Below are 12186 nucleotides of genomic sequence, written 5' to 3'. Positions count from 1 at the left end.
TATATATATATATATATATATATATATATATTCTGTGAAACTGTATTCAACTTCTTTCTCATGTTGGCCCTTGCATTTTTTTAAAGGTCTTGTTTCGCTACATTTCACAAAGTTTCTGTCCCTCCCATATTGAGGACTCTTACTGTCTTCCGCAGCCAGTGGACTCCATAACCAAACATCAGAACTCCACCAAATGTTTCCACCACTCCATGGTTGTCCACAACAACTCCATCATCCTCAAGTCACCATCTGCTTACCCAGTCTCCAACACTCCCTGTTCATGAACACACAATATTTTACAAACCATCTGTTCGACTCCGACTGGACTCTCCTCCAGAATCCAAGCCTTCAGCAGATTCTCCATTCAGATCCATCTCTCTTGTCAAAAGCATCCGTCTTTATGTTCTGCGCCTCTTAACTCCTACACTTTCCTCAAGATGGTGCCGAAATCAGAGGGCCAAATTTCTCTTCATTGTACATTTTCTTCTGTTTTACCTTTTCATTCTGTGTCCTGCTTGTCATTCTGCTATTCTCACCAGCTTCATCCTGCCTCTTCAAGAGGTCTTTATTTTTTTTTAAAGGGTGAATAAGCACATTATGGACCTAAATATGTTCTCCTCTGGGACACATCCAGTATTTTTTTCTGAATTGCATAATGACTGGGAATTCCCATTTTGTTTCTTCTTGCATATAATTGAACAGATTAAAGTGGCACTTTTTAGTTACCTGTCAAATGTACTCAAGGATGAAGCAGACTTTTGGATGTCAAGAAATCCTTTCCAGTGACATCCACAGTTATGACACCATTTAACTCATATTTGGAATAAACCTATCAGAAGCTGAAAAAGCTCTAGCATCATTATGTGAGATTTCATAAATCCTTAAATGGCACAGTAGTATGTTAACTTTTGAATTACACAAAAGTGATAAAACTTCTATAAAGCAAACTCTACATTTACTTTAGTAGCCTGTATAAAATAGAAGTAGGAAACATATAGTCTAATTTAATGTCAGACCGATAGAAATATTGAGTTTCGATTGTAATTGTTTTATATTGCCTGTAGTTTGTTCACATGTTTAAGAAACGTGAATATTTTTCTAGGGAAGGGGTTCTACTCTGCTACTTCATGACACAAACAAGTTTGGTGTCACTTTGGATTGACAACCCACAACCTCAAAATAAAACATTCAAACTAGTTTTGACTCAATAGGATATTCAAAAAGGGATATACTTTTATTCATTTTTCTTTTACCCACAGTTTTATTAAAAGGAGCTTAATTCAGAAATGCCTTCAAAATACAATCAATAAAGGAAAAAAATAAAATAAAATAAAAAAATCCCAGCTGGAGGTGCCAAGGTGAGGAGAGATGTTGTTTTTCATCTCGGAGCCCCTCCGTCACTCACCGCCTTGCAGCCAATAGTAAGTTCGCCTTGATCGGACCGACTCGCCGCGTGCAGCTCCGGTCCCTCCTCGTGCTGTCCTCGCCGTGCACGCGCGTGGTACCCACGGTCGTGAGGAAGGAGGAGGATGTTGCGCGTGAAGGGGAAATGGCTGCCGAAAACAAGCCGGAAGGTAAGAAGAAATATAATGGGATTAAATTTAACAGTGTGACCGCGGTGTGGTGTGGGGGTATTTTATACGGAGCGGCCGCAACTCCGCGCGGGGATGTCACGAGCGTGAGGACGAGTGGGGAGAAAATTTTTCGGCGGAGAACGGCGCCGCTGTTTTCCTCCGAACACACAGAGGCAGCTGAAACGTGGAGACATCACTAGCCAGCTAATATTAGCTCTCATTGGAGCCAGCCGTTGTATTCCCAGCATAGCCCACATTATTAAAAAAAGAAAGAAAGAAAAGAAAAAAAACACGCCACGGGGACAAATTGTCAGCGTGGTTAAAAGTACCGCGTGTACGGTTTATTGTGCTCCGGATTCTTGTCAAAACGACGTGCAGTGCAAGTTGTTCCCAACAAGGCTAAGTTAATGACAACATGTCATCGGGATCGACCAACTTCTTCTCTTATTTCAGAGCTCCGTTCTGTTAGTTTAACCTTTTTTCTAACCGCTTGTTTTGGCTGCCCTGAAATAATAATTAAGACACGCCTGTTTTAAAATATGTAAGTTGGAGAGGGTCGCTCAGTTCCTCCTTGAAGCGCGAGCGTTTTTTCTTTGGCATTCAGCGAACTGTGATCTATTTTTAAATAATGTTTTTCCAATACTTTTTTTTTTGCCCTACATTCAGTCTGAAACAAGAGTATGAAACCATTGTGTTGCCTTGAGATGCCCTGTCGCGCTTGAAATGCCATCACACCAGAAGATGAAGAGGGAGGATGGAGAGTAGGATTTCCAGCAGCCTGCCCATTACATTACTTTACACATAGGACAGAATGATGACTTTCCTCCCCCTTCTCAGCTGATTTCACACGCTTCGCTCACTGAGAACCAGATGCACCAGGCTTAATTATTTCCTTTTTAGTGGAATATTTTTATTACAACTCATATGCATGAGAGATCTGTGCCCATTCAGAAAGGCCCATGGATTTTTTGGGTGAGTAATTAAATTACGCGTGCATGAAAATAAAGGGAACGATAGCCTAAAACGCAGCTTTTCGTTCGTACTTGTGCTTTAGCTTGGTTGAGTTATCTAATTGCTCTTGTTAACGCAACAAATTTCAATATATTAAAATGCGTTCTCGAATTTACGTGACAATATTGGCGTGTTGAATAGCTGTTTATGCCCTTTTGGCATGCAAGTATCTGTCATTATTAACTTTTTGTTTGTGAGTCCATTAATGTTCCTGAAACACCATGTTCTTTTTGGATACGATAAAACTCTATTTTTATGTTTATTTATGTTAATAGCCTCAGGATACAGCAAAAAGAGTTTCTAGACTTTAAAACTAGCTGCATAATTTAAGATGTTGCACGTTAGGTCCAGCTGTTTCCTATCAGTTCTTAATGTTTTATTGTGTTTGACTATTTTAAAAAACAGCTATGTCAGACTTAGTGTCAGCAACTTCGAAGATAAATTATTTTCATGCATAATTACCAGTGTTCTAAATTGTTTTTTGTTCTTGTAAAAGATAGAGATTAAACACTGTGGTTTTAGTTGGTTTGGATGTCAGTGTGCCAACCACCAAAAGGAGTCCCACCAGGGGGTGCTATTGAGCTAAGGAGCCTCTCATATCTTTGGACTCTGTCTGGGGCTTGGACAAAAAAAAAAAAAAAGAAGACATCTGTTTTGTGATAGTAATGACTTGACTATGTTGTAGAGTCTTAAATCTTTTCCTAACATTAAATGAACTAAACACGCAGGCTATATCTGAGAGTCGTAGTGTAGCCTCTCCAACGCAAGGAGCTTTTCACTGAAAACCGAGGCTTGAAAGTCCCATTGCTGAGCCGGTCAAGTTATTTTCAGTGCTCCTGAGAGGCCGGTCAGTGGAAAACGGAGGAGGAGGGTGTAGAGCATAGGGAAAGAGGGAGATTACTTCACACCTTTATGTAAATGCCATGTCGTCTCATGCAGACTTGATCTTCACAGCTTTTATATAGAGCTGTCAGAAGTCTTTGCTCCCACTTTTTCTTCGTTTTGTGGTCTTCGTTAATGCAGAACACGAGTTTTACCGCAGTTTTTGTGCAACGAGGACCTGTGCATTTTTTTTCAGCTATGAAATCAGGACTCCCCCCCACTTCAACCTTTTGTCCTTGTGGCTTGTGGGCAGTGCTGATGGCTCACACTTGTTTGGCAGGTCTCATGAAAGGTCCATAACAAGTGAGGGGCCATGACCTGAACTTACTCTGTGGTGTAATGTTTACATCCTGGTGTATTTCTCTCAAGTCTCAATGCCCTCGGGGGTATTTTTACTCCCCTTCACACACCTAAAAATCTCAGTGTGTGCGTTACTTTAAGCACAAGGCTAGGAGGGCACCGAAAGGACAGGCTCACAATGACACTGCTCTACAGAAAACTACAGCCTGCAGTCTTAAAAAATCTGCAGGGTCACAGCCTTATACAAATATGTCAGTACAAGAGTCATATGTGAAGCAAGGGGATTTGTAACGGCAAGCCTCGAGATTTTATTTAATGGCTAAAGCTGAATCTTCACACAGTCTGATTTTTAAAAAAATTTTTAGACCAAAATTTGTAACCTCATATTCATTCAAAATAAGAAAAATGCAAATACGGGGATGGAGAAATTGAAAATCAGTCAACAAAGGTGTGCAATTTAAAACAGACCCTATTTTCTTATTTTTAAGCGGTGCAGTTTAAAGCACTCCTTGATGTTATCAGAATGCAACGTGAAGCGCCAGCAAAAACATCAAGCGAGCACACAGTGAGCCCTCAACTTCCAAAAAATGCTTGTGCAGCAATGATACAAACATTTCCATCCTGTTTTGTAAAAAGAGGCATGAATTTTTGAACCTTGTTTTGTAGGACAGACTGTTTCTTCCCTTGGCCTTGTGTTGAATCAGTGAATCAGGTGCTGGGTTTTCTGCTCTGCCTTTTAATTGGATCAGTGAGGTATGGATGGATGTTAGTCGGGCAGTGTCTGTGGTTGCTGAGACGTATCGCTCCTGATTCCTGCACGTAGCAGACCTTTACGTACTGCTTTGCACGGTCTCAACTGATTGATTGTATTGAATCATTCAGTTTACCACTTAAACAATAAGAAATGTTACTGCCTGTATCAAAGAGGGTCACAGCTACACTGACCCTTACTGCTTATTTATTTCCTTGTAGGATATAAAACATTTCTGAGGGCAACAAAAACGTGATTTGTGTGTTTAATACAGTTCTCTGGAAATTGTTTGCCTCCATGATAAAGAAGTGTTAAAAACCTTGCTATAATGTTTTATTTTAATTGCATTAGTATAAAAATCCAACCTTTAATTTGAGTGAATTGATGTAATGGAGGTAAGAATTACATTTTGAGAAATTATTGTTTTTAAAAAATATGTGATGCTGCAATTTATTGAGAATAGCACCGCACATAATCTGATGTAACCTTTCAAGAAATGAGAATTTACAATCAATTATTATTAACGTCCTTATTTATTTTCATGAGTCCTTTCCATACGATTTAAGCCTCAGTACTGTCTTAGGTTTGTCTCAGGTAAACTATTTCTGATTTAATTTTAGTATTATCCTTTTCAAAATGACCAAAAATAACCCATTTTCAGCTGCGATATAATATGACCTGGCTTTTGATAAAGTTCACAATATTATGCCTTAAAAACCGTTTCCATGGTGTTGAGAAATGAAAAAGGCCCACAGCATCACAGATTGTCTACCATACTTGTGGGAAACAATGAGGAGTTTTCCCTCATATTGTTTTTCTGTTTTAACCACCTGCAGCATCTTTTGAGGATACATTTAATTACAACCTTGTCTGACGGATGCAGATGGTTTCAGTGAAAGTCCCAGTAGATTGTAGGAATCTTGAATGTTTACATTTGTGATTACTTTTTCCTCGCATTCCTTTCAACCACCTGATTGGCATATAGAAAGAGTATTATGGTTTTTTTGGGGACTTGGTGACCGTATGATGTCACTCAATGCTGCAGTTCTTCTTACAGTGACATCTGGAGATTTAAACAAAATTACCTTCCACAGCTATTCTTATTAATTATCAATTCAAAATCTCTAGAAACTCAGATTAACATTTAAATTAGTAAAAGATACATTATGAAAAAAAATGCTACCGTTACATTTATTGTATTTGTGGTACTGCTGATTTAGTTAAAAAACAAAAAATAACTATTTCATAACAGATAGGATTTTTCTCAAATTTAATAAATATCCTCAAATGAAAGGTTGAATTTTTCAGAAACTTTTTGGAGTATCATTATACAGCTGCAATAAATTATGCCTTTCTTTTAAGCCATTTTTCCAACTTATTATTTAAGACACAAACACACGCACTTTGTCTGTATGTATTTAAATATTCTGTGTTGTTTCTGTGTATTTTGTGCATGGGGATTGTGCTTAGCTGTCACAGGCTGGAAGAATGCTACTTTTCCTCGATTTTTCTCTACTTTTCTCTTTGCCTCCTAAAGGACTGAAGAAAGTTCGTAATCCGGATCGAATGTACAGATCAGCAGTGTGTTATGCTGGCCATGGTCCACCTAAGAGTATCAGTGATGACACAGAGACGAACAGTAAGAGTCAGTTATTAATACTGCATTCCTGCTGCAAGTCGCCACTAGCTGGCCAATCTATTATTCATCCATCAATTCATTTATTTACTTCTTGATTTCATCCGTCCCCATGCCCCCTCCCTTGTTTTCTTCTCCTCCAACACAACACCTCCTGCGGCTGCTCTGTTGATTGAAGTGTCTGCTTTACAGGATCATGCTGTCAATAGCTGAAGTGTTGTCGTTAACTAAGAGTGATTGTTTCAGGTTGAGGCCATGGGATCAGGACCTGAGCAGACCCTCAGAGAGAAAGCTTGAGCCCTGAGCCATCAATTATGACTGTCTTTGCCTTTTGTCTGCTCTTCTCAAAGCTTCCTTTGATGACGAGGAAACAACAGAGCAAATTAAAAATGTTGGCAGGTTAAATAGCATAGGACTAAAATATTCATGCATTTCTTAAACGTTAATATTCTGTGATATTCAAATTGAATTATTATTTGTCTTCCTGTCATTACATTTTGTGCTGTGTGAAAACTGCAGACCGGGAGTAAAGAACAAAGATGAGAGAGAGAGAGAGAAAAAAGAAGCATCACAGAGGATTTTTATGACTTGTAAAAACCAGCTTCTGAGGGAACTGCCTCACTGCACTCACAGTTCTGCACACAGTCGCTTTATTTCGTCACAACCAAAACACATCAGTCAGAAATATAGGCCAAAGTCTTGACTTTATTTTGGATGACTTTCTTTTCGTTCCTCTTTAGAAAATATGTCTGATCTGTTTTAGCCTTCTGTCTGTTTCTCACATTGAAACTGTCCCCCTCTGTGAAGCCGATTGTTTCTCAGCAGAAAGGAGTCCCTTTTACTCTTAATGAATACACCATCCCCTTCACTGCTGGAAGACCGTGTTGATCTAGAATAGAGACTGCATAATTAAGTGTGCTCATGTATTGTCATTTCTAAATAGAGAGCATGAAATCACCCCAACCCCTTGTTAGGCTCTGTGCTTCACCAGTGATAACTGCCACTGGGAGAGCTCCACAGCACCACATTGTTTTGCTCTCTTTAACTGAGAACGTCTTAGAGATTTAATGGCAGGGGAGCTCTTGTGCAGATCTATGAAACAGGGTTGTAGACTGCAACAGATACATAGCTGATATACTTTTGTGTTACCCCCTCATGTGTGACAGCTCTGACTGACAGTATGTTTTGCCAGTCTTGCTATTTTCTCTCATGTTATTGCGTGATATTACACTATCCTGTCCCCCATGTCACACACTCTGTTTAATGTGTTCAGCCTGGAGGTTTTTTCTGCCTACCAAGGAGGGGGGGACAGTCAGAATGCAGGCAGGCAAACCATTGATCTGAGTAATCGTCTGAGTAATTGTGAGAGTAGTTATGATACAGAAAGAAGGCGCTCTTTTGTGCGCGCGTTTGTAAGCAAGAGGGAGAAGAGTGAAAAAAGAACAAGAGGAAGAGAGAAAGAGAGGTGGAGAAAAAGAGACCTCACCTCTGCTCTCCTTGAGATGGGATTTTTATGGATGGGTGAGCTCACTGAGGACTGAGAACACATAAAGAGTCATTTTCAGTTTGTTGCAGGCAGTTAACCATGTGTGCATGTTTGTTGAACTTCCAGTAATAGGCCGAGGTTTTTTTTTTTTAATGTTTCTTTTATTTCATTATTTATTTTTAGCAGTTTGACTATTTTTTTCTTTTTTGACAGTCTTTCCTTATTATGCTACATAAATCTGCAGTGTGCCCCGTGTTCCCACTGGTGAAGCATTAAAAGTGCAGCTGTAAACAACAGCCTAAAAAAAAAAGCTGCAATACTACTGCACATGTTGCTTCTTGTCTAGTTGCAGAACAAATAAGAGATGATGTCCATTGAGATTCTCAGAATTTTCTATATTGCATGTATCCAGTAGTGGGAAAAAAATAAAAAACTCCCCTCACATCTTTTCCAACAGCTGTTGTGTACATTGCAGGTCAAACACTCATCCTAGATGCTATCTCCAGAGGCCATGAACTGCTCTCTTTGTTTTGGTTTGCTTTGTAACATCACAGCATGAAGGTTTACTTGTCAGAGACTTTTTTCTCTCTTTTACACTGGTGGGTGGTGGGTAATTTCACTGCATGTAAGGGTATTATCAAACAGGCCATGGGCCAAATGATAAACATAATTGGTTTCCCAGTCCTACACTAATGCATTGCCATTTTAAATCCAAGTCTGCTCACTCTTCTCCGTGTTCCTATCAGCAGCCATCAGGACCTTGGACAGTTCAGCAAAGGAAGTCAGACGTAGCTTCAATTGTCTGTGTGTAGTTTTAAAGCCGTGACACAAAAGACAGTCACGAGAAGTAAACAGACAAATGTTTTTAGCGTTAGTTTGTAGTTCTCGATTCAGTTGGAAAAAGTAAGTTAGCAGGAATGACGAAGGTCAAGCCGAGGTCTGAGGGAAACAGAACATTTTGAGAAAACTCCTTGATGGATTGCTAGAGAAGCAAACTGTAGCTCGCATTAAACTGCAAAAAGCCTCCAAGAAAAATAAGCAGAACTTGACATTGCAGTGAACTTTTCACTGAGTAGATACGCCTGTGAACGCCTCACATGCGGAGGGAAAAACTTGCTCGGTCTCACAATTTTAGCAGTGCTTTTAAACAGAAGGATTTTGTGCAAAATAGAATCGTGCCTAAAATGTAAGCAAACTTGTAAACTATAAATTAAGTGACCTATTTGTGAAACTATAGGCAAACATTTCAATTATACAAATTTGGAGAAAGGACTCTTTTATGTTAGACACATTTAGTAAACCAACAACTAAACAGCAATTGTATTTCTGTCAAAAGTGTGTAGAAGAGAGGAAGAGGGCTTCTGCAACTGAAAAACTCCTAAAACAAATGTCAAAGTCCAAAATGGAGCTCCTCAAGAAGCTGAGGGTTTGGCCTTGGCCCTCACAATACCCTGACCTAAACATAATTGAAAATCAATGAGCAGACTTCAAAAGAGCAGTGCAAGCAAGATGGCACCACAGTGCCACAGGACTGCAAGCATTTTTGCGAGAATAACAATAAGAAGTAAAGACAAAATGGAAATTCTTTGGATACAAAAAAGTGTCTACATGTCGTGGCACTTTTGTAGAGATAGTTCTGCAAATTACAGAGTTAACAGAGTGAATCTTTTTTATTTTGTGATTTGGAATCCATTTAAAATGATTATAAAGAGTGACAATGTCTTGTACTTGGTTTCCAATAAAAATCAAGTCAGTTTTTAACTTAGTTGGATTTATTTGTCAGAAAGAAATTGGTACCTGCCTTTTGTGTACCGTTATAGTTTGTGTCAGGGATATGTGCAAATCACAGATTCAGAGGCAACAAAAACGTTTCCTCAGAAATGAATGCGCTCAAAACTAATATCCTGAAAATTCTTCTGCAAGTTTGTACCTCCTGTTTACACTTCCTGCTCATTGTTTCACGTCTCGCTTTCAGATTTTGTGCTTTTAGAATGCAGCATGTCACCAGCTGACCATTTCTCCTTGGTTGTCTGAGTTCATCTCTACTTTTTGTTTCCTCTGCCTACAACTTGTTACTACTTTATGCCTCTTTACCCATTTTCTGAGTTTTCACTGCTGTTTTGACATCTGGCCTGTTGTAGAGCATGAAACTTTCCACTTTCTTTCATAGACAATTTTCATAAATCCCATTATATTTTAGTATTTCATGGCTCATATCTTATACACTACAGCTGCATGTAAAACAGCTGTCAGATTTGTTTCTTTTAAAGACATTTGTGTTTTATAATGGTCCTTTAAAACTGATGTATCTGCAAAGCTCTTTAAGCTAAACTCCAAGATGCAGTTTTGAGCAGGGAAACTCATCCAGTTTAATGATTCTGGACTTCAGTGGTATTAGACCTAAATGAATTTCTCAGCACTTCTTACTGGTCAGTGATGAGAATCGAATGTTTATAAACAAGTAAGCCACAGTTAGCTGTGTAAACTCAATTATCTGAGGTAACTGTGATCATGCTGGCAGAGTGCTCATATTCGTCTTCATTGGCTCCTTTAAACATGCAGGGATAAACTGACAGAAAATCAAATTGTAAATTTTTTCTACTCCGTTCGAGTGATTGATGGATGTTTATCCTCTGCTTATAGTCTTTTTATAACCCCTTGAGTTGCCCATAAAAAAAACAAAAACAAAACAAAAACATATATTTCTTTATTTCTGTTATCGGTCTGTAAATACAGCACCTTGTGAAGGTATTTTTCTCTTTAACTTTACCACATTTATCATATTGCAACAAAAAACTTGTTTAATTGAGATTTTGCGGGATTAACCAAAACAAGGTAGAACATAACCATGAAATAGAAGAAAAGGACAACGCAATTTTCATAGATATTTACAAATAAATATTAGCTAAATATGACATGTTGCTTTGTATTTAGCTGCCTTCCCATCAAGTCTGACCTGCTTCCCTGTAGGCTTGGTTTGTTCAGTGGGATGTGTGCTGTTAATTTTTCCTCTATAAGTAAAGTTTTACATCTAGGCCAGAAATTTCAACACACAACATCTAGATTTATGCTAAAAATACATTACTTATTGACTTAATAATTAGGTGGCATCTGGAGATAATTTGTTATCCTGGAGCCTGAATACAAAATCATAGATTTTCATCTGCGAAAAAAATAAATAAATGTTTTTTTCATTAATATCTGTTGGTTTGTCACATTAATTCACAACACAAATGCATCTTTTGTTTTTGTATTGTGACAAAAGTGATATCCATATCTTTCGAAGGCTGCTGCTGTCATGTGAAATACCAAAATTACAGATTAGTGCTGTATCCAAAGTTTCTATATCTTGCAGCAAAACTGTGTAACTTAGCTCTGATGTGATTCAGGTTGAAACATCTACAGTGCTCTTCATGTCTACAAGCCATATTAGCCTTTGTGGAAAGTGTTAGCATTCAAACAGTTGCTTTAGATATGCACCGCCACTGACGATTTGTTGAGTGATCTATAGCCAAAACATTAGCTTGCAATTTCTCCACAATGCAGGCACAGATTAAAAAGAAAAACTGTCACTCCCAGAGCGCTCCCAGACAGAGACAGAAGAGAGAGGGTTTTGCGTCCAGGGTTTAGATATTGATTAAAGATTTGTTTTTGTCAGCCTTTCCAGTCTCATGACCCTCGCTCTCATCTCTAGGGTGGGGCTGGAGCAAGCGAGCATGACAAATACCCTTAAATTCAGCCCAAGTGTTTGCTTAGCAGCCAGGATCAGTGATAATCCAAACATCAGCAGAGAAAAATATATCTTTATAGCCAGGGTGATGTAAATTATGGAGCAGCATGTGCAGGCGACCGCTATTTGGCACAAACACAGCCTGTGATTGTAACATAAAAGCTGCAAACCTTTGTGCTGAAAGGAGTTTTCGTCTCTGTTTAGATTTTTGTATGTGAGCTTGCTCATCAGGACCTGGAATGTAATTGGCTGCAGTGTGCCAGCTCAGCTCAGCACATCCTCTCATGTAACAAACCTTTGTAGCAGCCTGTCTTGCACTTTAGTGTTACTACCAAATTGTATTTTTCTGTGTATTTTTCCCCAGCTACCAGCTACAGGCAGTTATTAAGCCTGCTGTTTAATCTCAGTTTCTTATTAAACCTTAAAGGGAGACTCGTATGCAAAACGCAGAGAAGCAGAGTTATTTTACTGTGGCATTAGCTTATGGTTATGCATGTATTTGTTCTTTAAGCACTAATCAAATCATACAATTTGATTTGGGAACTCTACTCTATATTAAGTATAGTCCAAATGTGGCTTCTAAGGTATTCTCCCTGGGGTTGTTTTCAGCTGATGCACAAATCGCAGTAGTTTTTATTCCATGGTGGGCAGATCTTTAATTAATAAGCAATTCTTTGTTGGAACTTCCTTCTTCACAAGTGGAAATGCCCAGTGGAAGAAATCGAAGACATACAGCAGCTCAGATATTATTAGTGTGAATAAATTGACGTAAAAGAATAATAAAAAAAAAACCTTTGAGAGTGCATTGCTGTGAAA

The 12186-nt window shown here is 38.6% G+C and overlaps 1 protein-coding gene across 6 annotated transcripts in view; it reads left to right on the top strand.

Moving 5' to 3' along the window:
* The first annotated feature begins 1248 nt into the window (after nt 1–1248).
* The window catches only part of camta1a (calmodulin binding transcription activator 1a), a 412799-nt gene continuing 401861 nt past the window's right edge, over nt 1249–12186 (top strand). For 2 of the 6 annotated variants that reach the window (XM_016675717.1, XM_016675713.1), the window contains exons 1-2: nt 1249–1574; nt 6056–6157. In XM_016675717.1, coding sequence (XP_016531203.1) covers nt 1550–1574; nt 6056–6157 — 127 coding nt within the window. In that variant the 5' untranslated portion in view covers nt 1249–1549. The remainder of the gene's footprint in view (nt 1575–6055; nt 6158–12186) is intronic. The other 4 variants (XM_016675715.1, XM_016675712.1, XM_016675716.1 and 1 more) reach the window with 3 other exon arrangements.

Source organism: Poecilia formosa, unplaced genomic scaffold, assembly GCF_000485575.1.
Source record: "Poecilia formosa unplaced genomic scaffold, Poecilia_formosa-5.1.2 Scaffold120, whole genome shotgun sequence".
NCBI classification, from domain to species: Eukaryota; Metazoa; Chordata; class Actinopteri; order Cyprinodontiformes; family Poeciliidae; genus Poecilia; species Poecilia formosa.
This window is presented reverse-complemented; position numbering and strand designations above follow the sequence as displayed.